General features: G+C 42.8%; 2 protein-coding genes across 5 annotated transcripts; both read left to right on the forward strand.

Moving 5' to 3' along the window:
• The first annotated feature begins 252 nt into the window (after positions 1-252).
• On the forward strand, positions 253-8,261 carry SHPK (sedoheptulokinase). Its single transcript, XM_051809693.1, has 7 exons — positions 253-531; positions 1,565-1,706; positions 3,989-4,172; positions 5,313-5,465; positions 6,558-6,733; positions 6,842-7,042; positions 7,852-8,261. Exons 1-7 carry the CDS (start codon positions 310-312, stop codon positions 8,244-8,246), a joined length of 1,473 nt encoding a protein of 490 aa, XP_051665653.1. The 5' UTR covers positions 253-309; the 3' UTR covers positions 8,247-8,261.
• On the forward strand, positions 8,259-23,875 carry TRPV1 (transient receptor potential cation channel subfamily V member 1). Of its 4 annotated transcripts, XM_051809645.1 has the most exons (18): positions 8,259-10,386; positions 11,263-11,454; positions 13,629-13,944; positions 14,499-14,665; positions 14,964-15,116; positions 15,480-15,620; positions 16,065-16,363; positions 16,938-17,114; positions 17,297-17,512; positions 17,780-17,875; positions 18,477-18,547; positions 19,004-19,169; positions 19,903-19,969; positions 20,392-20,708; positions 21,294-21,421; positions 21,672-21,787; positions 22,342-22,498; positions 23,224-23,875. In XM_051809645.1, the coding sequence occupies exons 3-18, from the start codon at positions 13,643-13,645 to the stop codon at positions 23,537-23,539; spliced, it is 2,889 nt and encodes a 962-aa protein (XP_051665605.1). In that variant the 5' UTR covers positions 8,259-10,386; positions 11,263-11,454; positions 13,629-13,642; the 3' UTR covers positions 23,540-23,875. The 4 variants fall into 4 exon arrangements, 3 of the variants coding, with proteins under 3 accessions (XP_051665605.1, XP_051665606.1, XP_051665607.1); XM_051809646.1 differs by lacking the exon at positions 23,224-23,875 and having other exon boundaries at positions 8,261-10,386; positions 22,342-22,724; XM_051809647.1 differs by lacking the exon at positions 23,224-23,875 and having other exon boundaries at positions 8,261-10,386; positions 17,348-17,512; positions 22,342-22,724.
• The last annotated feature ends 965 nt before the right edge of the window (positions 23,876-24,840 follow it).

Genomic DNA, 24,840 nt, shown 5'->3' on the forward strand with positions numbered 1-24,840 from the left:
GGGTTGTGAGAGGCGACGAGCCGGGCTGTGCGCTGTCCTGGTTTGATTTTTGTCAAGAAGTCTGGTTTTCGACAAAAAGTCTGGCTTAAGGGTGCGCGTGTCAGCGGAGAGGGCTGGGGAAGGGGCGGTTTGTCACTCTCTGGGTGAAGGGGTAGTGGCCGGGGAGCGCTGAGGGGGAGGCACCCTCAGCCTGAGGGCAAAGTCCAAGTCGCGCTCCTGCCCCGTCCTTGGGAGCCCACACTGCCTGTGCCCTCAGCTCTTGGCGGCTGCTAACCCCTCCGGGGCACAAGAAGCCGTGTGAGGCTCGGCATGGTGGGTGTCGGTCCCCCTGGATGCGGTGGGCAAGCCGACAGCGGTCCCCTCACGGCCATGGCGGGCAGCCCTGAACCCACCTGTGTGCTGGGCATAGACCTGGGCACCACGTCGGTGAAGGTGGCCCTGGTGGCAGGGACAGAGCGAGGGCTGGTGCTGGCAGAGAGCTGCTCCAGGGAGACGCAGGCATACACCGATAGCCTGGAAGCTGGACCGCAGGTAAGGGCTGGCAGGGAGCACTGATGGCAATTGCAGGACACCGGCCTTGCCTTGTGGTGCCTGGGTTTTGCTACACTGTGCAGACTCCAGTGGCTTTCTTGGCTTGTTTTATGCCGAGATTGACAGATGGTTGCTGCATGTTTATGGATACTTGAAACTAGAGTTAAAACACTCCCCGTTCCCTGTTCAAGGAAGTCAGGTAGAGCTGCTTGATTTAAGAAAGACCCAGGTTTTGAAAAGTTGCCCAAGACTATCTGAAACTATTCTCCCATGAACCACCACCTTGTCTTTGACACTCCCAGTCAGGGAACAGCAACCACTTGCCAACTGGAAGGGTATTAGGTACTTTATTGTGAGATGGAATCGTAACTGGAAATTCCCCGTGGAAATAACCAGGAACATGTACTCCTATAAAAGATCTTTTCATCCATTGTGTTGGTCAGTCTAAAAAAAGGATGAATCAGAATCAAAAAATGCGCATCAACGTTCCTCTGGCCTAGTACTGTAGTGAGTCCAGGGCTAATTTCTAAGCAAAGATTCCAAACAGGCCAGCCCTCCTCCCTACAGCCATGTTCGTGCAGCCAAAAGTACCTGTGTACAAAGTTCACATTTATTTGTAGACTAATGTTTGACTAATTTTGTTTGTAATCTTGATACTGGTCTGTCACAAAGTAATCTGAATCTTTTTGAAAGTGTGAAAGCTGCCATAGAGCTTCTTGAGGCACAGTTTGGCCAGTTTGATGAGCAGATCAGTTTGCTGGGTAGTTTTAGGAATAAAATATTCAGAAGTGAAATACCAAAATCATGAAAATCTTCTTCTCAGCTTCCTAGTATTTGTTTTTAGGTTTTGTGGGTTTGTGGGGTTTTTTGGATGTTTTTCCTTTTTACAGTTTAGTAGTGAATGTTACTCTAACATATGCTATTAAGCTAAATGAGTTCTGTTCTTCACTTTTGACTAGAGCAGCCTTGTTTAATAAACACACTGGGTGAATCCTAATGGGTGCATGCTCAGGATGATGCTTTCTGGTTGCAGGGAATGGAGCAGGATGTCCAAAGAATAATAAGAGCACTGAATGAGTGCCTTGCTGCTCTACCTCAGCAGCAGCTCCAGCGAGTCACCCACATTGGGATTTCAGGACAAATGCATGGGGTTGTGTTTTGGAAAAGTGATAAAGGTAACATTAATTCTTTAACATTCCTCTTCAGAGTTAAAATTAAATTTTAGCACTGAAATGATTCTGTGATTAAACTGCTGTGTATTCACTTTGGTCTTCTGTAAAACAGAATTAACAGGTCATCTTCTGTGGGAATTTTGCTTTTTTTTCTGGAATTTCAGCTCCTTGTATAGTTAATGATATCGTTTGCACAGATTAGTTAAAGGATTTAGTCTAATGAGATCCCTGCAGAGTCAGCACAATTATATGAAGGAGGAATAACATATTTGTGGCTTGTTAATTGTGAGTAACTTTGGGGGGGATGCTGTCCTGCATCTCCACAACTTTCTGGTTGTTTCCCCCCAAAATCTCAAGCCATTTTTTTTCCTACCAAGTTGTAGACTGTCGTGTTGCATTCATTTTGTTGCTTATGCTTCTGTTAGTAGGAGCTGAAAAAGGACCATGGTCATGATTCTGAACGCTCAGCTGCTTGGCAAGACCTCAGAAACAAAATCAGCTGCAGTGAGGTGGTCACGTGGGGCTCGACTGTGCAAACACCCAGATAATCCTTGTGATAGTGAGGATACTGGAAAAATCCAGGCCTTGGATTGCCAGCCCTCTGAGATAGGGGTGGATTATCTTCTTGGCTATTGCCTTATAAACCTGCTGAAGCCTAAAGCTTCCAGAGTGTGGTTCCATGTCTTCTTTTTACCTTATCATGTGCATATAATCGGAACAATTATCTATAAATACAATTATACAAGTCTTACTATAATAGGAGTTATGCAGATTAAGCAAAGATTTATTGGAAACCGTAGATTAGATTTCCCAGAAGTGCTAGTCACTGCCTGTCAGAGATTGTCAGGGTCTTAATTGCTTGAAGAGACACTCTACTATTCATTTCTGGCTGTAATTTTATGTTAAATTTGAAAATTATTAGGAAGAAAGAAATCCAAAGGCTGATGGACTGAAGGAGCTGTTTTGCTTTCCACGTGTCCCAAGAGCTACATAACAAAGCCTCCTGGGTTCATAGACACAGGTTCTTATGTCATATTGGTAAATATTTTATGCCCTAAAGCCACATGCCACTTTAGTTTCATTGCTATCAAGTGAAAGAGGGTGTTTGCTCTCATTTGTTTTGAGTGGACTAAGTGAATCCAGGACCTTTGGGACACAAATAAAATTTTTAGTAGCATCCTTTGGGATTAGATTTATGGTTACTAATATTTCTTAGAATCCATTTAAGACTAGAAAAGCAAACCAGTTGGAAATTCGGTTCCAACGGACTTGATAGAACAGGGAATTAAGGGAACGAGCAAGAGCATGTGTTTTGCTTTGCATGTTTCACATGGCACTTCCCAGCTTTCTTGGCTGCTGTTTGCTGTGTGAGTGTGATTTATCCAGCCCAAGAATGACTTTTTTAGCCGTATTTAAGTGAGTCAGGCAGCTGGGTCTCTTCTCTGACCTGTAGGACAAGTGGCACAGCACAGCTTGGAACTCTGCTCCCTGGCCAAAACCCAGGAGTTTGCCTCAGTTTCAGAGCCAGCTGGAGACAGTGAGTGGCCTGTCCTGTCCCTGCCCTTTGTCCAGGGAGAGGCCAGAGCTGAGCCCTGGAGTGTGCTGGCAAACATCATGTGCCAGTGCTTGAGCCCAGCCTCTCCAGTGAAAGCTCTAGAGTTCTGTGTTCAAAAGGAACGTGCTGGACTGGTAAAACTGAATTAAACTTTGATCTACTTTGGTGAAGCTTCGCTGCACAGCACAGGGGAGGGTTACTCTTTAGTACTTTCCAGTCTACTGCTTAATACTTATAGATCCAGGTTTCATGCTGGCTTAAAAGGTGATGAAACTTGGTGTCTCCATCATGGGCAGTTTGTTGCTACCACAGCATTCTCCAGGTTGTGATGTGGCAGATCCCAGTTGAGGTTTGTATGTGAGAGCTGCCATATCAGCTCCTTGCCTCCCATAGCAGAACTGTGGTTGGGGTTTTTTTGTGGCTCACCTGCTATTTAAGTATCTTTAACATCTCAAGGTGCAAGTGGCTTGCTCCTTTAGGCACTAGGAGTGCTTAGAGAAAAGGAAGGCCTTGGATAGCATCCTCTCTTTTAGCAAAGGATGACTGGCATTATGACATTATCTAGGGCTGACAACCATGACCAAATAATTTGATTACAATCTCTGCTGGCTCCGTTTCTGCTCTTTTTCCAGTATATTGAACAAATTATCAAGCGTGTCCAGAAATGAGGGATGCCAGGCAGGCTGCAGTGCAGGGAGTCACTGGATTTCTTGGATACTTTGTGTTTCAGGTTGCAAGTGGACAGAGTGTGGCACAGGCCCTGCCTTTGAGCCACAGCACGTCAGTCACCTGGTGACTTGGCAGGACGGCCGCTGCAGTCCCACCTTCCTCTCTTCTCTTCCTCTGCCCCAGTCACATGTGAGCTTGGCTACAGGATTTGGATGTGCCACAGTCTACTGGTATTTAAAGAAGAGGTACATTGCTTCTCAAAAGGGCTTCTGTGTCAGGCAGTTTCTCATCTTGAATTTATGTGGCAGTTCCTATTCCTGTAGCATGTTAATGCTGCTGCAGGCTGAGGGGCTGTGTTTCTCTGTAATCATAATCTTAATTAAGTTGTCAAACAATATTTAAAATGGTAGTATTTAATATAAACTATATGCAACTGAGCACACAAGAGTCTCTGACCTAATAAAATTACTACAGATTTCTAACAAAAAGAAGAGCTTCTGACCATAGAGTAACAGAAGCTCTAAAGTATCACAGAATAATTGTAGTCCATTGTACCGGTCAGAGGAGCTCTGCTAATGCAGTTTGAACACTGTCATTTTGCCTCGTGCTGTTTATGAAAATACCAACATGCCTAAAGCAGTCACAGAGTGCTTGTTCTGGTTGCTGCCAGATGCTAAATCAAAAAGGCTCTAAATTAATTTCAGTTCCTTCCTTCCTCGGACGCTGAGATCCTCATGAGGTGTTATGAGTGCTCTGCTTTGTTGTGGCATGTTTGCAGAGGATATAATTTTTCACCTATGACTTGGCATCAGCAAGGTTTGCTCTTAGTTTCATCTTTCTCAAAGAGCCAGAGTCTTCCTCTGCTTTGAGCTCAGGTTCAATAAAGGGGAAAAAACTTACTAGATCTTGGTTTCTTCCATTATGTGTCCAGCAAATATGTGGAATGGGGTCTGCTCCTACTTTAGAGCTACATTGTTTCACCATTTGATACATTTCCATTCATATAATTTGTGGATCTCTGCCCAGCTGTGGGAGTTTACCTATTTTTCTCAAGCTCAAGTGCCACTTTTTTCATGCAAACACTTACTACTTTCCTGGTGACTTTTGCAATGCTGTGCTTTTGAACCAAGACAATTAATTCCTTAAAGCTACTGTCTCTCCATCTTCCATCAGGAGATAAGTATTGCTGCAGCTTGGAAAACAAATTCCATTTAAAAAAACAAACCAAAACAACAAAATGCAGGTTGATCACTGAGGTGGCAGTTTAATTTTTAGATGAGACCACACGTGTCAAGTTCTCTGTAGCAATGGAAGTTGTCTTGCTCCCACTGCCTTATAGCAAAATACCCTTACTGGTCTTGTTTTTAAAATGTTTTGTTTAAAAGTCCAGATTTTCTGAAGGCTTATGATGCAGCTGGCACTATCCAGGACTACGTGGTTGCCATGTTGTGTGACCTGAAGAAGCCACTCATGTCTGTCCAGAATGCTGCCAGCTGGGGATATTTTAATTCCAGAAGCAAAAGCTGGAATACTGACATGTAAGTGCTACGGTCATTCACTGGGGCTTGTGCACTGCACCTCTTTGGGCCCTGAGTATCAATGTGCTACAGATAAAAAGGGGTCAAAAGTTACTCCTAATCAGTTGTGATCTGTACTGCTGAACTCCTGACTATTGAGAGTTTGCTCTGGTTTGTGAAGTGTATCTGTTTAAATCTTGTAAAATGTGGTACAGTATTTTTAGAAATACCTACCAAGAGCAGAGCTGAGAGACTCATCAGTGAGTGCTTGTATAGCAAACTGTTCTCTCCTTTTCCATGGTGGGATGGGATGGATGGGAATGGACAAGTGCATGTTGCAGCCACAGTGTTCCCTCTGTCGTGGCAAAGGCAGTTATCACTCTCAGTTCTTTCAACTGAGCTCCTTCATAACTACTAAGATTTACTTGTGATAATGTAGTTGTTAAGCTACAGGAAATCTTATAGGGAATCAGTTTATTTATTTACTTATTTATTTTAATGATTTACTCTTTCAGGACTGAGTGCTAAGGCCTTATATATTCAGGGCTTAGGTTAGGCCAGGACTCCAAGGTGAAAGATCTTCTCATCAAGGTATGAAAGAGTGACAGAAACTTGCATTTTGCCAACTGAACTTTTACTAATGTGGAGCTGTTGCTGTAGCACTGTAGTGTTATCTTGCAGCTGATTGCATAAGGAGTTTGTTGGATTTAACTCTTTGTGATTTGGTTTTGAACCACTAATTGCATGACATCTTAAGTTCTTTGACACTTAGCTGCATTTTTTGCTGTTTTTTGATTGTCCCTTTACCCTGGAACTGCTTGTCCATGTGACATCAGGAGGTTAAACTGGCTGAACACGTGCTGTATGATCTCAGGTACTCAGATTGCATATAAAGGAAAACTGTTTATTCTTCTAGACTATTCTAGTTTACCCAGCCCATTAGACTGCAATGCTGCCCCTGTCCAAGACAGAGCTTTCTAAATAGGTGAAAGCCTCCATAAACCCAGCAGCCACAAATATATGGACAGGTTCATCTGTGACTTCAAAGAGGTCTTTGTAGTCATGCCACAGTTCCCATACTGCTTCCCTCCAATAATGTTGTTCTGTTTACAGATTGAAAAAATCCGGCTTTCCTGTTCACTTGCTTCCAGAGGTGGGAGACTCTGGAAGCATTGCAGGCAGGACAACCCGTGCATGGCATGGAATACCCAAAGGAGTAAAAGTAGGAATTGCTCTGGGAGATCTCCAGTGCTCTGTTTATTCCTGTCTGACTGAGAGGACTGATGCAGGTATGATCATTTTAGTATCTGATTTGGTTTACTCGTTGTCCTCCTTCAGGGTGGCTTAGTAAAACACTGACTTTTTTTTCCCTTTTTTTAATTCCTTTTGTGTTCTAGTTCTTAATTTCAGTACCTCTGCTCAGCTGACCATCTCAATGCCCCCTGGTTTCCAGCCTCCAGAGACACCAGATCCTTCCTCAGCTGTTACTTATTTTCCCTACTTCAACGGGGACTACTTGGCAGTGGCAGCATCGCTCAACGGAGGCAACGTGCTGGCAACATTTGTGGGCATGGTGGCACAGTGGACAGAGGAGCTGGGTAAGTCATGTCAAGGAGAGTTGAAGCTTAAAATTGAGGTTGATCATCAAGGTAAAAGGAAGCTGAGGCAAAGGAACAAGCCTAGAGCTGTTCTGTCGGGCCATACAGGGAACAAGGATGTAACTCTTGGGCCAGGCTTCCTAGATCTCTGGAATTTCCTGCTTATGAACATGCTGGGACAGTCATGCTTGGACTCCACATTCACATTGCCTCTAGGTCTTCTTTGGTTTCAAGGACAGAAGAGAATTATTTTGTGCAAGTTGATTTTCACAAGGAAAAGCTGGCAGATTTGAGGAGAACAGCCTCTAATTTTGTGTGACTGCAGTCCAGAGGAGTCCCTTGGTTGGATCAGTTGCCTTTTGCAGAACTCTAATGGATTTTAAGACTCAAACTCGTGTAATGTCTTCTAAGTGCTTTAAGCTTGGTCTTCACAGGTTTTTTAATAATCTCTTGGGTTTTGCAATACAAAAGTGAGCTCTGAAGTTGTTCTTTCAGTGAGTACTTGAGGTGAGCTTTGCATTCACATGGAATCCAGCCACTGAAGCTGCTCTCTGCCATTAGTGCCTGATGTTGTTTCGTGTAACTTAGCACAGGACAGGTAATGAGGAATGTACTGTCAGGAAAGGCAGTTTCAGAGAAGGTTTCTAGTGTCACATATCCTGGATACAATTGAGTGGGAGAACTATGGTTCATAATCCTGGAAAAAACAGTCACCCTTGGGACATGAAAAAAGATATCCGGTATTTTGCTGAACAGATGGATAAGTGTCCATTGTAAGAGATTAGTAACCTGGTATTTCCCATCCGCAGGACTTCAGGTCCAGGAATCTGCCATCTATACAAGGATAATCCAAGCAGCCTTGGCCCAAAACCACAGCAAACTCTCAGTCCACCCAGCCATATTTGGAGAGAGGCACATTCCTGAGCAGTTGGGATCAGTGACCAACATTGCTGCCTCTGAGCTGTCCCTGGGCCACGTCACCAGAGCTCTGTGCCGTGGGATTGTCCAAAACCTCTGCTCCATGTTACCTGTGCAGCGCCTGACGGACGTGGGCGTGAGGAGGATCCTGGGCAGTGGGAGTGCCCTGGCCAGGAATGAGGTGCTGAGGCAGGAAGTGGAAAGGATTTTTCCATTCCCTGTGGTTTACGGGAAAGATGTTGATGCTGCTATGGGGGCTGCCATGGTGATGTTCCATGGGAAATAAAGTGGTTATTTGGAATGGCCTGAGATGGAAGCTTCTGTTTTCTTCCTGACTCTACAGTGTTTCTTTTCACTTTATTCCACATGCAATCTCACTCATTACAGAGGGAAAAAACCCCAGCATTTAATGTCCACTTCTGGGTCTGCACATTTTGGTGCTCTGTCATTCCCATTTGTGAAATGAGCAGTAATTACCACATTACATTTGTCTGAGTGACTGGGAGAGATCCATTAACTTCCTGCATAAAATGATACTTCACACAAGGCTCATTTTCTTGGTAGGAATACGTTTGGAAGGACTAGGAGAGAAGAGCAGCTGTAACTTGGTCTGATGCTTTCATTAGAGACTTCTTGTCCTTAAGCTGTCTCACAACAAACAGACAGGCAGCAGACCAGGGTGTCAGCCTTGTTTGGGGGGGTTTGGTGGCTCCTGCACAGAACAAATCCCAGTCTTCATGGATTGCATGTTGTCTCTGTAAAAGATGGAATGATACCTTGGCTTGAACATCGACAAAGTAGTGAAAATAAAACATGGAGGGTTGTTTCTATTCTATTTTTTTCTACTCTGTTTGGGTGCAGTGGACTAAGGTCAAAGGCATGACTAGGTTGGTACCATGACTGGAGATGCCTGGAGTGCAGGGGTTATAGCCAAGTGGAAAATGCATTTATAGGGTGAGAAGTAATTCTTTTCTTTATTTGACATACATAATTATGTTTGAGTTTTGGATCAGGGCCTCTCTGAAACAGTCAGAATTGTGATAAACTGGAGGAGCTATGTTACTATGTTTGATCTGAAGGTGTTTCTGGTTCTGCCCTTCCTGTATTGTGTCAAATTAAGCATTAATCAATTAGCTAGACTAATCTGTTTTTAATGTTGGGTATTGCTCATGTGCATTCCCTTAAAATTTCCATGGTTTTGTCCCCTGTATTGTGCTCTTAGACTTTATTTCTTCCCTTACTCTTTATTTTAATGTGAAAACATTTTCTAGTTTCAGACTAAACCAAGATACATGTACACTTCTTTTGCTCAAATGACCTGGGGAGGCAAGGAAGGTGTTTCATGTTATCTAGATACAGTTCCTTTACTAGGCAGCAAGTGCTTCCACTGAAATATGGACATGGATTCCTATCTTGCTCATTAGCAACATCAGGACTGACATTTTTATAGTGAAAAAGCTGTGCTGAGTTCTGAGATCTTAACTACAGAGATGCTGAATTTCCAACTCCCTCCACCCTCTCTCCATGCATCTGTTCCATGTCGTGTTTAGGGAACTGTTGGCATATGAAGGAATTACAGAGAAAGTGTAGACTAGATTAAAGAAAAGCCTTAACTTGTTATATGTTGTTTTCTCTCTTACATTAGTATAAATTATTTTTGCATCAGAATATCTGCTTTCATTTTTATTGAATAACTGGAAAGAGCTGATAATACTGTTCCAGTGCCCTGTTACCCGTGAGGTCAAGTGGCATTTGCTTCCAGGAGCTGGTAAATCATGGCCTGGTTTGAGGTTCTATTGGCAAAGGCAAGGCTGTCTCTGAGCTGCAGGCCAGCCCTGGATACATCTTTAGGATCTCTGGCACATCTGTTGATGGTTTTCCATTTGCAGTGATGGAGAGGGCTCTTAGTGGGTAAAATCCCTCTCAAGCACAGAAGTTGCACAAAGCCTTTGCAGCATGTTGGAGGCAGGCCCAAGGAAAAGGAATAAATTCCTTTTTGCTTATTACTGGCTTGTTTTGACAAGCATTCACATCTCCTAAAAACAAGATCCCTGCTGAGATGGAATATGATATGTCCAACAACTATTGCAAAAAGCAATGGAGAAGGAGATAACATCTTCCCAGGAAACACAAGCCAAGGAGCTGCTAAAGGAGGCATCAGGAAGCAGCAGAAAGCTCCCAAAGTACATCCATCGAAGCACAGTGAGACTGAAAGGAGCTGATGCCTGAATGGGAGAAGAGGGAGAAGGAACATTTAGCAAAAGGCAGCAGCAAGAAGCCAGAGACTGAATAAGGGAGTTCCTCCACTGCTCCATGGAGTTTTCCTACTGAGTCCCTGCTTTGGAAATGGGGAAAGAGTTAATTGTGATGTTGAGTGAGAGGATTGCTCAGCAAAGCTCCAGGAGCAGCAGCTGAGGACCTGCCTGGTTGGTAATCTGTACTTATGCATTAATAAATAGGCTTGTTACTCCATTTGATACAATGCCATAGGGTGTTCTAAGGAGCATAATTAGTTTGCTATTAAATAGGAAAATGTATAATTCTTTTATACATCTATGGATAGATGGATGGCAAGACTAGAAAGACAGCTGCCTTTTGCAAAACGTAGCACAGATAATTTCATTAAATAATTTCATAATCTACTCAAAACCTCAGGAGGTTTGGGGGTTGCTCCCAGCCTGTCAGCCCAGCCTCTGGAAAAACTCTTTCTCTAGACTAGTTTTTGTCAGAAAGATTGTATGTAAATGATATATTTAACAATATTTGACACAGTTCTTTATTTTTAAGGATGTTAGATCCATCCTGGATTAGATATTTTTCCTAATTACATTAATATTTAGAAGCTGACTGTTACCTATATAATTGAAATAAAACCTAGTAGGGATGTGGAACAATGGAAAGGCTTTAGGACTTTCTGTCATTGGTTCTTGCTCAGCTCTGTTCTGAATCAGCTTGTCTTTAAAATAATTATCTCTAAATTAGCCACTCAAGAAAGATGTCCAGAAAGATGACTGTGGCACATTTTACAAAGTTTTGTAAATTGAAATGAAACTGTGACCCACAGAAACAATTGTCATCTGGTGGTTTGGGTGGTTTTTTGCAAAGTTGAGTGTATTTACGAGGAGGAAATCTGGAGAAGAATATCCATTACTAAATGCAATTAAAGGGGAGGAAAAAACAACAGCAACTCACTGCAATTCTTGTAAAGAGCTCTGCTAAACCTCTGGGAATAGAAGCCACTGATGCTTCTGGTTCCAGAATTGTTCTTAATTATCTTATTGCTCTGTTCTCTGTTCTTCTAGTGAACTTCCCTTGATTCTAAAAATCAGCACATACCACACTTTTGCAGACAAATGAAGTGGAGAAGCAAACTCTGAGGGCTTTTCAGTCCAGGCACCCTGGAGGAGGAATATCTGGCACCAGATTCCTGTAGATCAGTGGGTGCTTACTGAGACTGGACTATTTTTTGGAAGACGGGATTTTTGTCAGTATTTGTAAGTTCTGCATGTATATTTGCTGTTAGTTCTTTTTAAACTCTCTTTATTATTTGTTATAAGTTGTGATGTGGCAGGGCATTCTATCGGAAATATTTCCTTATTTATTGTGTTAAATTTCAATGTATAAGGGTTTCAGAGAGTTCAAGTAGTTTATGTGTTTAGTAGAATAGATAATATTTTTTTAAAGAATCCTTCAACAGAATTGTGAAGCTTATTCCCTTGCAAATTCATACTCATGAGGAAATGCAGCTTTGTCTTCCTTATCAAATATATTTTCAACAGGGTTTAGAAAGGAAAGCACATATAATGACTAGAGTAGGTTTGAGCAATTGCCAGGGAGACAGGATTGAGCCTTTTCTGCACATTTTAACATTACATTTATTCCGTGGGAAATAAGGAATTGTGTTTTCCATGGCCATCTCGCTGATGTTTTTGGCTCAATCCACATTAATTTAAATAAGACAAAAAATTAAAATTATACATGACTGTATTCCCACTGTATATTTTTCTATTTTTTTATAGAACTGGTTTTATTCCTTTTCTACTGAAATAGTTGTTCTACTGTAATTTTAGTATCCTATTCCAAATGGAAATATTTTGATTTCTTATTTATAGAACAATTAAGTTAATAAGTTATTATGTTATTCTTTCTGAGTGATTCTAAAGACACAAAGAACTTGAAAGGTGAGTGAGTTAAATTGCAGTTATTAGTATTTTGTCCATTTGATGCTGGTTTGCTTCCAGTAACGCTAAATGTGCAAGTTTGGAATTGGTGTTTTCTTTACATGGAAAATACAAATGCCTGACCAAAGTTTCTTTCCTGTCTTGCTTGCACAGGAAAAGGTAAGTGCCCCTTAATGTAAATATGAAGTATTCCCATAGAACTGAAAATCCAGCTTTAATGTACAATGTGGGTTTGCAGACAACCCTCAGAATATTCTTGTAAAGAGAAACGACCTTGAAGCGTGTTTATGATGTTGTTTTCACACTGAATTTACACAGACTACTGACCACTGTAATGTGGTTTATAATGTAAGGCTTTTTAAAGATTTTGTGACATTCCTGTGCTCAAAGCTGTAGGATTTCCAAGCAATTTAGGATTTCAGAGAATGTTTCTAAGCCAGCAGTAGAGCAGTTTGAGTATGATGTATTCCTGTCTCCACTGCTGGAGTTCTAGAACATTTTGAATTCAGTGTCATGAAGATAGCATTTGTCTGATTAAAACAGTTTGATAAGAAACCAAAAAAAAAAAAAGGCATCCTGCTCTACTTTCAGTGGAGTATCTTATCTGTGAGGGTGGGGAGGCCCTGGCACAGGTTCCCCAGAGAACCCCATCCCTGGAGGTGTTCAAGGCCACGTTGGACAGGGCTTGGAGCAACCTGGGCTAGTGGAAGGTGTCCCTGCCCATGGCAGAGGTGTTGGAATGAGATGATCTTTAAGGTCCCTTCCCACCCAGCCCATTCTGTGGTTCTGTCTTTGTTAACTTGTGTCAAGTTCTTTGTGGTTGTAAATCAGACAGGATCAGATGTGTGGTCTTACAGGCACCTCTTATCTGGGGTAACCTTTCCCTTTCTGTTTCTGTGTCTCATGTTTGAGGTGACACTCCTCTCTTGAGAATCACAAGCTCCAGTTTTCATCAAGCACTGCTATAATTCTGGCAAAGCCATTAAGTGATAGTTTTCCTGTGTGCAGGAAGCCCTCTGTGCTCAGCATCCCAGACATACTGTGATGGCACAAACAGGCTGTTTTCACATGCCTGATATGATCATGAGAATAAATTGTGGCACAAACCAGTTAGAAAGTAGAGAAAAAAAGTAGAGATTGTTGAGGCTTGAGATTGTTTGGGCTTTACTAATGACTGGAGGAGGATGAAGCCCTAGTTTTAAGTAGGAGTCAGCTCTGCAGTGGGATGGCTGGCAAGCTCTGGGATGCTCTGGCTTGCTTTGTCCATTCTTGAATGGGTAAGGGCAGTGGGGACAGGAACAACGTGGAGGTAATGACCTACTAAACTGTTCCAACTCTGTGCACAGTGAATCTGTGTCCATCTGCCTCATTTCTGGGATGAGAGCAACCAATCCACTCCCTGCTGTTCATGGAGAGTGGTCTGAGGCAAAAGGGGACTCGTGGCCCTGTAAAATGCTGACTTGAGGTGTTTGTGTCCTTCCTCACAGACTGCCTGCTCATCATGTCTTCAATTCTTGGGAAGATGAAGAAATTTGGCAGTTTTGACATGGAGGAATCTGAAGTGGCAGATGAACACACGGAAGGGGAGGAGTCTGTCCTGGAAACATCTGACAGCTCCCAGGGCCCACCCAGCACCAGGGCACAGCCACCCAAAAGCAACATCTTTGCAAGGCGTGGGCGGTTTGTGATGGGGGATAGTGACAAGGACATGGCTCCCATGGACTCCTTTTACCAGATGGATCACCTGATGGCACCTTCTGTCATCAAATTTAATGTCAATTTGGAGAGGGGGAAACTTCACAAGTAAGTTTGCCCCTTCACAAGATGTGGTTGTAAGGAATAGTTTGACAACTGCAGACCATGGCTCTTAGAGTACCATTTGTTCTCTCCACATGAGCATGACTGATTTTTTCAGTTTCACTATTTTCTCTGCCAAAATAAGGAGTGTTGCAACTGAAAGGGACAATGGCTGTTTTGGCATCTCTGAAAATTCAGAGAATCCGTGGATATTTTGCCCAAAATTAGCAGTAGGCCTTAATTGACTGTTCAGTGAATGGCCATCACTCAGAAGAGAACAAGGGATTGCCTGGCTCCAGGGCTGCAGTTTCACTGCCATACTTGAGTGCCTCTTCTGAGTCTTGTTGTCAGTTTTGCAGCAAGTGATACACAACTTTATCAGAACAGTTGCTTGCAGGCTTTGTTGATCTTCTAGTCTTTGCAGATCTGTCTGTTCTAACCTGTACTTACTACTTCACACAAGCAGATGAAAAATAGTATTCTGTTAGTTTTATAAAAAGTCTGTTAAACCTCTAACTTTTAGAGTTTGACTTTTAGTAACTGAAATTTACCCTTGTTAGGCTCCTGTCTGCAGATTCCATCACAGGCTGCTCAGAAAAAGCTTTCAAGTTTTATGATCGCAGAAGGATCTTTGATGCTGTAGCCCGAGGCAACACAAAGGACCTGAGTGACCTGCTACTCTACCTTAATAGAACCTTCAAGCATCTCACAGATGAGGAGTTCAAAGGTACCCTTTAGTGGCACATGCCTTCAGTTGCCCTCTTCTTCCTCCAGTAGTGCTCCTGAGATGAAAACAAAAAAAGGATAATTATGTTATATGTCTGCAGGAGGTCCTTTAATAGCCACTACTGCCCTATTGATTGGGCAACCCATTGATTGTAAGGTTACAGGAGCTGAAATTTTTTGTGAAAAGCCTAAATGAGTTTCCTTGTCTTTTGAAAAGCACCTCATTAATTCCTCCTTGCCTGGGTACAGATGGTGGGTCTGTAATAACTTCAATACATCTTCAATCTTTTGTGTTATAGAGCCCGAAACTGGGAAAACCTGTTTACTGAAGGCCATGCTGAATCTGCATGATGGGAAAAATGATACCATTCCCTTGCTGCTGGATATTGCAAGGAAAACTGGAACTCTGAAAGAGTTTGTTAATGCAGAATATACTGACAACTACTACAAGGGTAAGAGAAATGGCTGCTACTGGGAATCCTCAGGGTGCTAAGACTGAGAGTCTTTTTCAAGAACCCTTATGCCTGAGGATGCAGCACCCCAAAGTTCCAGTGTGTGATTAACAATCTGTGCATTTGTGCTGGGAGTGTGTTCTGTGCAATATTCTGCCATTTTTGATATACAGTGATTAATAGCAAGTTCAAGGAATGTCCATTTGCTGTTTGTGGGGGTTTTTTTCTGTTCAGTTCTAGAGCTTTTTAGTCTGCAAAGCTCTCAGTTCCACCATCTGACGTGGAGCTGAGTGAATTGCAGTGCTGAAAGCTCTCAGTGTGTACTAAGTGCTGAAGATTTCTGTCTGATGGCTGTCTCTGTAGGCCAGACTGCTCTTCACATTGCCATCGAGAGAAGAAACATGTACCTGGTGAAGCTCTTGGTCCAGAATGGAGCAGATGTTCATGCACGAGCCTGTGGGGAGTTCTTCAGGAAAATCAAAGGGAAATCTGGCTTTTATTTTGGTAGGAGTGAGCTCAGTATGGGCTTTATTGATTGAGTTATCCTAGCATCACCCCAAGTGCAAGCTGTTAAATAATCCTGTTTATGTGGGACTGGAGGCTCAGATGCCAGATGGGTTGTTCCACCATCAGGACAAATATTTACTCCTGAGCTTATAAACTGAGCTTATAAACAAACACAGTTGGTAGTTGATGGCGTTCAGTGTGAGCTTGGTGTTCTCTGAGCACTGTATCCTTTGAAAGGTTGTAACCTTCTGCTCCTGTCCTCTCAGTGCTTTTTTTAAGCAGCTGTGTTTCTGTCATGCAGTTAAAACCAAAGAAAATCTGATTCTAACAGCTATCACAAGAATTGGTGCTGTGTCAGAGGAATCCACCTTTTCTTAGTGCAAGATGAAAACAACATGAACTTCATATTTTCTGACCACTCCTTTCCTTTGCTTCCTGTAGGGGAGCTGCCCTTGTCCCTGGCTGCCTGCACCAACCAGCTCTGCATTGTGAAATTCCTGCTGGAGAATCCCTACCAGGCAGCTGACATTGCTGCTGAGGACTCCATGGGCAACATGGTCCTGCACACCCTGGTGGAGATTGCAGATAACACTAAGGATAACACCAAGTTTGTAACCAAGATGTACAATAACATATTGATCCTTGGTGCCAAAATTAATCCAATCCTGAAGCTGGAAGAGCTCACCAACAAGAAAGGGCTGACTCCATTAACCCTGGCAGCCAAAACAGGGAAGATAGGGGTGGGTGAGACAAGGTGTTTAACTGTCCTGTTATTGTATCAAGTTTTAGAGAGCACGTGTAAAACATTTATGCAAGGTGGGGTTTGTAACTTTATTGTTGGGGCCTTTTAGTTAATAGAAACTGAGGCTGCAGTTTAACATGCAAACCTGCAGAGCCCTTAAAGGCCATTAAATGTGTGTGTGTGTATGTGCCCAGCTGGTGTTATTCATACACCCCTGGCAGCCCAAGAGGAAACCACTGGAGCCCTTGTACTTTTGACTGCTGTTATAACTCATTTTCTAGAAGTCCACATTCAAAGTGACTGTGTGCTCAGAGAGGTGTAACACACACTTCTGCTTTTCTCTTGCAGTTTTGAAGCAGATAATGCCAAGCTGTAAGAGGTATTTATATTTCTCATCTCCCAGCATCCAGTAAGAAAGTGAACCGTGTTTCCTTGAGAATGCAGTGCTCCAGTGGTTTGGCCTCAGCTCAGTTAAACTAGGGAGAAATTACCCATCCTTTCATGTGGAGATGCTGAGGGACAAGAAGTCCATTAGCACTGACATGTTGGTTGTATTGTTCTTTTGCAATTAGATTTTCGCTTACATCCTCAGACGAGAGATCAAAGATCCTGAGTGCAGACACCTGTCCAGGAAGTTCACTGAATGGGCATATGGACCTGTCCACTCCTCTCTTTATGACCTGTCCTGTATAGACACATGTGAGAAAAATTCAGTGCTGGAGATTCTTGCCTACAGCAGTGAGACACCAGTGAGTATTGCACCTCCTCTGCATTTTATTTCCAGGCTGGGGGACTGCTGGGGAAGAGCTTCATGTTCCCCACAGTGCACCTTTTGCCTCCTTTCCATAAAAGAGCAATCGCCCCTCCTGAGTTTAAGGGAATGAGAGAGAACATTTGCTGAAGACGAATATAATTTGTTTTTCTTTCAAAGTCTGATACATACTGGTCCCAGCAAGACTCTCCCCTTTCTCCTTCTGCTCAGAACCGGCACGAGATGCTGCTGGTGGAGCCCCTTAACAGGCTCCTGCAAGACAAGTGGGACCGGTTTGTCAAACACTTGTTTTACTTCAACTTCTTTGTCTATACCTTGCACATCAGCATCCTCACTGCAGCTGCTTACTACAGACCTGTACAGAAGGACCAGAAGGTATGTCACTGTGGCATGTGTCAGGGGAGCCAGCCAGTGCATGACATCTCAGATCTGCCTCCCATTTGAATGTGTGCTCCTAACATCAGAAATGTCCTCTTTCCTGAAGGGAGGAGGGAGATTTTGACCCTGCTTGATTCCCAGTCTTGCTGCAGCACATTCAGAAACTTAACCTGTTGCCCCCCACAATGTAGTTGCTTTAGGCTGCTGGCAAGGCCAGGTCTTTCCTGTCTCCAGTTCTGCTGAACATCTTCCTGTCTTGTACAGCCTCCCTTCACCTTTGGTTACACCACTGGGGAGTATTTTCGAGTGACTGGAGAGATCCTGAGTGTTCTGGGAGGCCTCTATTTTTTTTTCAGAGGGGTAAGATATTTGAAAATTTCCCTTTTGCTGTTTGGGTAGATGTAGGGGAGAGTCAAACAAACTTTTCCTATTCATTAGCATTGGCTGCTAAAATGATCCATGTTTTAGTCAAGAGCGACAAATCTTTTTCCTAGGCCTGATTAGAAGTTCTCAGGTTACTAATGAGCTAAGATACAATTTTATCTATTTATAAAAAAAGGTTCTCCTTAGAAGGCAACGAGCATCTTGGCAATTAGCCTTGCCAAAGCTTAAGGGTGGGGTATTGCAAACAGCCAGCCCCCCACTAAAGGTTTCCTGGCTTAGCCTAAAGTCCCCCAGCTTCCCCTTGGCAGCCAATGGAAAGGGTGCAGTGAATCCCAGGTCCTCAAACAGTGACTGAATGGGTTGTTGTCTTCAAAAGAGACACCAGATGTGAGAGAATTCAAGTGTTGCTGGAAGAGTCCTCCTGAGATATTGTGCCAGTGCTGTTTTCCAGCTGTTCTTGTGATTTTAATAGGTACCGGCTCCCTGGTACAGGGCTCAGGGCTCAGTTGATGCATTCACAGGTGATAGTTAATTCCTCCTTGATGCAAACCTGGTCTTGGTTCCCTTTTCTTTCCAGATACAATATTTCGTGCAGAGGCGCCCGTCGCTCAAGACGCTGATCATTGATGGCTACAGTGAGGTTCTTTTGTAAGCTCCAATATCTTTGGTTGCATCTCAGCCAGAAACAGATGAGTGTGGGAGATCTGTAGTTCTGGCTGAAGCCACCTGTAATAGGTAGATGCTTTGCTATAATTTCCTGGGTCTTTACTACAGAGTAGCCAGTGGATATCACTGAACAGATGGGTCTGGGGCAGTGACCTCCTTTGGAGGTAAGGCAAATTAAGTGTGCAGATGTTCAGTGACTGTGTCATGCAGCAGAGTTAGGAATAGATCTCCAAGCTGGACTTATACACTGGATGTGCAGAAATCCTCCCACTGCTAAAAGGAGCTTTGCCTCTGAACGTTTGGGTCCTTTCTCTTCCCAACTGGAGTGCACTAAACAAGGGGAACCCCTCATTCTGCTGTACACCCCATGGGGCTCCTCTGTTCCCACCACCTGTGACCAGCTCAGCCCTTTGCATTCAGACCATGCTTGTCTTTCAGCTTTGTTCACTCCTTACTCCTCCTGAGCTCTGTGGTGCTGTACTTCTGTGGCCAGGAACTCTACGTGGCTTCCATGGTGTTCTCCTTGGCACTGGGCTGGGCCAACATGCTCTACTACACCCGTGGCTTCCAGCAGATGGGCATTTACTCTGTCATGATTGCCAAGGTCAGTGCAGGGAGCAGGTGTGCCCAGAGTGGGACACTGCTACCAACAGCATTCCAGAAGACACCTTGCCATATCTGCCTCCATGATGCCACTGGGAAAGCTCATAACACTCTGCTAAACTTTGCTGTTGTCTTCTGAGTGAAGTGATAAAATTTATGTGATGTAGAAAAACCCCCTGCTCCTCATCCATACATTTTAAAGCAGTCTTGATATGATGATGATGATTTTTATTGCCGGCCATGCTTCAAAATAACTATGATTGGACAAGCGTGGATGAAAGGAGACTGAGAACAGTGTGGACTGCTCTGGTGTGAAATGGCCCAGCTTTCCACCAGCTGGAAATTTCTTTAGGTATAGTTCAAATGTTACCGAACAGAGCAATTAGCTAAGAGGCTGGCTAATTAACTAGCTGGCTAATAAACCTCTCTGTATGGTGTAGACAGCCAGTCCAAGAGGGGAAGAAAGCTTCAACTGTCTTAATGTGGTTTATACTCGCAAAGAGGAAACTATTTGACAGGCATATGTGTTGCATATGTGTGTAAACTGCTGCATGAATAACAGAGAAAAATGTTTTCTGTATTAAAGTTTATCATCTCAGCAGGATAAACAACAGTTTAATGCATGAACAGCCAGTTCATGCAAATGCCTTCTTGAGCTGAAGCAGGTACCCATTTTTGGTGCAGTTTATATTCAAGTTTTAGCAATATAAAAATACTCTGTTTTCATGTTGCAGATGATCCTTAGAGATCTGTGTCGCTTCATGTTTGTCTATCTAGTGTTCCTCTTGGGATTTTCTACAGGTAATTTTCTAATTGGAGTTACTTTTTGTTACTTTAGAGAGTCTTGGAAAATGTTATTTTTCAAGTTGCTTAGACTTTTTGTTTCCAACTAAAAACTAAAAAATTAGCCTACTTACAAAAAACATCTCTTCAGAATAACAATTATCTGTAGTAGGTTCATACAGCTTTTCATCCCTGGGTCTCAAACTGCTTTCCAAAGCTGATGGAAAAACATTCAGTCGTCCTGTTCTGTGTAGAGAAAGCTGAGGCAACACCTTCTGAGAGGTGTCAGTCATAGGGAATATTTATAGGGCAATTTCCCTGGAGTCAATGTACCATGAGGATAACATGCTTTACCTTTGTACTCGTTTCATTGCTTGCAAAGGAATTATGATCCCAAATTGTATTTTCACCCTGCCTATGTGATTCTTCTTTTGCAACAGCTGTGGTGACTTTAATTGAGGATGACAATGAGGGGCAAGAGACAAATACCTCTGACTCTTCCCGCTGCTGCCACGTGAGACGAGTCCGCACGTCCTACAACAGCCTGTACTACACCTGCCTGGAGCTTTTCAAGTTCACTATTGGGATGGGGGACCTGGAGTTCACAGAGAACTACAGGTTCAAGTCTGTGTTTGTCATCCTCCTGGTTCTCTATGTCATCCTCACGTACATCCTCCTGCTCAACATGCTCATTGCGCTGATGGGGGAAACCGTGAACAAGATTGCACAGGAGAGCAAGAGCATCTGGAAACTCCAGGTGTGTTGGTTCTGGGAGGCTGCTATCCAAGAAAGAGGGTGTGGGGAATCATCAGAAATTTCAGAGAGAATCTTTAGGAACGGACATCTTTCTAAATAACAGGTCACTGCTTCTTTCTGATTCCCCTGAACAGCTCCTGAAAAAAGTATATTAGTTCCTTTTCCCTGTATATTTGATGTTTTGCCTGAGCAGATGTTCCCAGTGTTCCACAGATGTTCAGAATTTAAGAAAAGAAGTACTTTTGTAATTAGACAAAATTATTTGGGCTTTTGATGATGGAAAATCCTGATCAGACTATGGAGCCAGGGATTATGCAAGGGGAAAAGCAATCTTTACCAGACTCTCAAAGGCACATCAGTTTTTGTTTGAGGTAAGAAAGGGAACTTCATAGTTCTAATCACAGGGCAGTAATTGAGCATTTTTAATGACATTAACAGAGGGTGGTATTTCAGAGGTGGTTACAGTGACTGCTCTAAGATGATGACAATGATAAATACTGAAGGTTTATAAAATAAAGGCAGTATTCAGGATTTGTATGACTTTGACCAGCAGCCTCTCAGTGCTCTGCTTTCTCTTACCTGGCAGAGAGCCATCACAATCTTGGATATCGAAAACAGCTACTTGAACTGTTTGAAGGGCTCATTCCGGTCCGGGAAGCAAGTCTTGGTGGGGATCACACCTGATGGCCAAGATGATTACAGATGGTGCTTTAGGTAACCTCTTTGTGTGTCAAACGAACAATCTTTTGTAGACAAACATTAAGGCATCTGGTGGTAGGAAGCAGAGCTTTCCCCCTGGAGCACTCTGAAAAGTGGCTCACTAATACTGTCTAGAGTAGTCAGTTTAATCTGATTTTTTAGGTCGGATCTGAGGCTTGAGAGGTGGCAGTTTGTGATAAAAGCTCATACTGGAGTTGTCTGGTGATGCTTAGAATAGATATTGGGTTTGTTGTTCTCTCCCCAGGGTTGATGAAGTGAACTGGTCCACATGGAATACGAACCTGGGCATAATCAACGAAGACCCCGGGTACTCCGGGGACCTCAGACGGAATCTCAGTTTCTCTATTAAACCTGGCAGAGGTGAGGGCTTCAGTGACCTAAATCCTAGTATGGGCTACACACTGGGGACAGTAGCAGCATGAATTAATTGTTAGAGGGCACTCAGTGTTATGCACTTACTGATAGTTCAGTAACTAAGTTTATGTCATTTCCCATCAGCACAAAACGCGAAGGATGAAGTGGGCTCATCACTCACAGCAGTTTGACTCTTGGGAATAAAACCCCCATAGATCTGTCATTCTGAATGAAGATTTTACAAGACAGATAAGGTGTAAATCCTGAGGAGATGGAGCAGTGTATGATGGCAACCAGATAGCCAGGAGGAGGCTTTTGGAGGCCCCAAGCCCTACAGTTTGGGAGCTCAGCCCCCAGCACAGAAGTATTCAACTGCAATCAGTCTCTGCTGTACTTGCCAGCTGAAATATGGAAAACTCATGCAACAGTATGGGCAAGAAAACCACAAAGCCCTTTCTTCCTGCTTCTTTCTTCTTCTTTCATCAGCTTCCTATTTAAACCACTTGTATATTTTCTGATTCTGTGGAGGGGGAAAATTTAACCATTCCTTTCCTTTGTAGTTTCAGGGAAACACTGGAAAACATTGGTTCCGCTTTTAAGAGATGGAAGCAGGAGAGAAGATACTCACAAGCTACCAGAGGAAGTCAAATTAAAACCTGTTTTGGAACCTTATTATGAGCCAGAAGATTCTGAGGTGTTGAAGGAGTCGCTTCCAAAGTCAGTCTAATCTTGCTTTATTTTTAGGAAGAAGTTTAATTCTAGTTGTCTGTGTTGGCCCTGCTGGAAAAAGGCCAGAGGACTTAGGAAGTTACTGTGTGCAAGGATTCACTAAGTATGCTAAATAAAATACTTGTTGTTTAAGCTCATGTCTTCATGGTTATTTTTAGCATAACCTTCTGTCTGCTTTTAGAGTCTCTTTCTTTTAAGAAGTATTTTTATGAGCTTCCATACACCCTGATTTTGTGGCTTTGCTGCCTCAAAACCCAACCAACCAAACTATTATGACACTGGAGATGGACTCATAAAAGAGCAGTGAAAATCCCCATAGATATGTTCCTGTGAGAAAAGTTTCTTGGAAAGCAGATAAATAAATGGGACAGGAAAAGAATACAAAATAATAAATGATTTAGAGATGTTATTCTTTTCTCATAACACAAGAACAAATACACTCTGTGAAATTTTAAAGGTTGAATAGTCAAAACCGATGAAATAAATGTTTCTCTTACACTGTCTGAGTAAACTCCAGAAATTCACAGTTATTGTTACTGAGGCTGAAGGCTTAACAAGATCCCAAATTTGACATTTATTTAGATAACAGATGAACTTTGCACAAAGTAAGAGATAGTGGTGATACAGAATATATGTTTCAAAGGTCAGATGTATAATAATGTACAACAATAATAATCTTGAAATCAGAAAGTTTTTGTTCTTGACTTTGACAGCAACCACAGGGGGAAAGAAATCTGGTGCTGCAAATCCATCTGGCTGGATTTACAAAGAGAATCAGGAAAACTGAGAGAGAAAATAGGCAGATGTTCTAAAACTACAGATGGGAGCTCTGGAAAGAGAGGAGAGCGTAAGGTAAATTGTTTTGCTTTCTTTCCTTGCATCACTAAAGCACTTAAGAGTTCACAGCCTTTACTGCCCATGTCAGTGTGCACATACAAGTATCCTGAAGTCAGCAGGGTGTTTGACTGTGGGTTTCAGTCGTTCCTGTGGCTGCACCTGAAGAACAGTTGTGCTGAAGTGCTGCTGTGAAACCAGGCCAGAGCACACCCAGCCTGTGCCAGGGCAAGCCCGTGGTGCTGGGCTGTGACACACCCACCGTGCTTGGGAACACTCACCTGAGTCACTGCAGTTGGAATATGACACACTGGAGGGGCCCCTTGGAAATGGTTGGGAAAACTGGAAATGAGAGACATGGAAAATGGAGCCGACCTTTGAAACACAATTTTCATCAATACAGCCTGTAATTTTTCTGCATTTTCAGATACTGAAACAGTCATTACTCCTAAAGAGAAGCAATCACTGTATTTACCCTTTGCTGCTACAACTGTGAGATGAAGTTTTGGGTTGTGTGCCATCACTTCTCTTACTGGGGTCAGGGTTTCTCACCCTGTTTTTTTCTCATGGGTTACTACAGCAATATATTTGAACAAAATCTTCAAACATCCAGCTGCTTTATTTGAAATAGTAGCACCATCTAGAGGACTAGTAATTCTTGTTTCTTTGGTTAGCATCATTCAGGACAAATGTAGTTTTAGTTTCACAGAGTTTGTAGGGTACAACCAGAGAAACTTGCCAAAGGATTTGAAAGAAATGCTTGAAAAAAATCAGAATTTAAACTGGAAATAATCAGAATTTAATGTCTCTGGTGGACAGGGAAACCACAAAGGATGTTTAAAGCAGTGTGTTTAATTCCATACCAATTTCAATATCAAAGGTGTATCTCTAAACACTTGGTAGCAGCCTCTGTAGGTTCCACTCAAGGCTTCATTACACTCCATGCTAAACATGGCAAGAGACAATCCACAGGTAAAACAAGCACAGCTAAATAGGCAAGACAAGCTGAGACAGTGTAACAATTTATTATTAAAACAATTTAGAATAAATGTAGAAAGGGGCTGACCAGCAAAACATGGTTGATTGTCTCCATGCCTTTGTGTTCCAGGCCAAATTTATGCTTGGAGGGACACCAGGATCATGATATAGCTGGAAAGCATTCATGAAATTTCTGTTTTCCCTGGGAGGGATCCATTTCTCATAATTATCAGCCTGAGTAGAGGCCTAATCCATTGCTTAAATTCCACCTTGATTTACATCAAGTGCCTATCCAGGAGGATTGATCAGCTGCCCTGAGTAACCTGAACATATTATACACCTCTGCCTTCCTGCCCCTTCCTGCTCCAAGAAGATTACAAATTACAGGAGACTTCTTAATAAAAACCAGAAATGCCAGAATTCAGACTGAAAACATGCATCAGTATAGTGCTGTGGTTAAGAATGTAAATGCCCTATACTTGTGGGATAGGGTGGTGCTGGTGGGGTTTTTGGTTACA

The sequence above is a fragment of the Manacus candei genome, unplaced genomic scaffold, assembly GCF_025592945.1.
Source record: "Manacus candei isolate 608988 ecotype Guabito, Panama unplaced genomic scaffold, ASM2559294v1 h1tg000076l, whole genome shotgun sequence".
Lineage (NCBI taxonomy): Eukaryota > Metazoa > Chordata > Aves > Passeriformes > Pipridae > Manacus > Manacus candei.

What these genes read in the sequence shown, in the direction of transcription:
- TRPV1 (XM_051809645.1), top strand. Translation starts at nt 13,643, where the DNA reads ATGTCTTCAATTCTTGGGAAGATGAAGAAATTTGGCAGTTTTGACATG. An exon ending in GAGAGGGGGAAACTTCACAA is followed by an intron (nt 13,945 to 14,498) that starts GTAAGTTTGCCC and finishes TACCCTTGTTAG; the next exon opens with GCTCCTGTCTGCAGATTCCA. An exon ending in CCTACAGCAGTGAGACACCA is followed by an intron (nt 17,115 to 17,296) that starts GTGAGTATTGCA and finishes TTTCTTTCAAAG; the next exon opens with TCTGATACATACTGGTCCCA.
- SHPK (XM_051809693.1), top strand. Translation starts at nt 310, where the DNA reads ATGGTGGGTGTCGGTCCCCCTGGATGCGGTGGGCAAGCCGACAGCGGT. An exon ending in GTTTTGGAAAAGTGATAAAG is followed by an intron (nt 1,707 to 3,988) that starts GTAACATTAATT and finishes TTTGTGTTTCAG; the next exon opens with GTTGCAAGTGGACAGAGTGT. An exon ending in GACTGAGAGGACTGATGCAG is followed by an intron (nt 6,734 to 6,841) that starts GTATGATCATTT and finishes TTTGTGTTCTAG; the next exon opens with TTCTTAATTTCAGTACCTCT.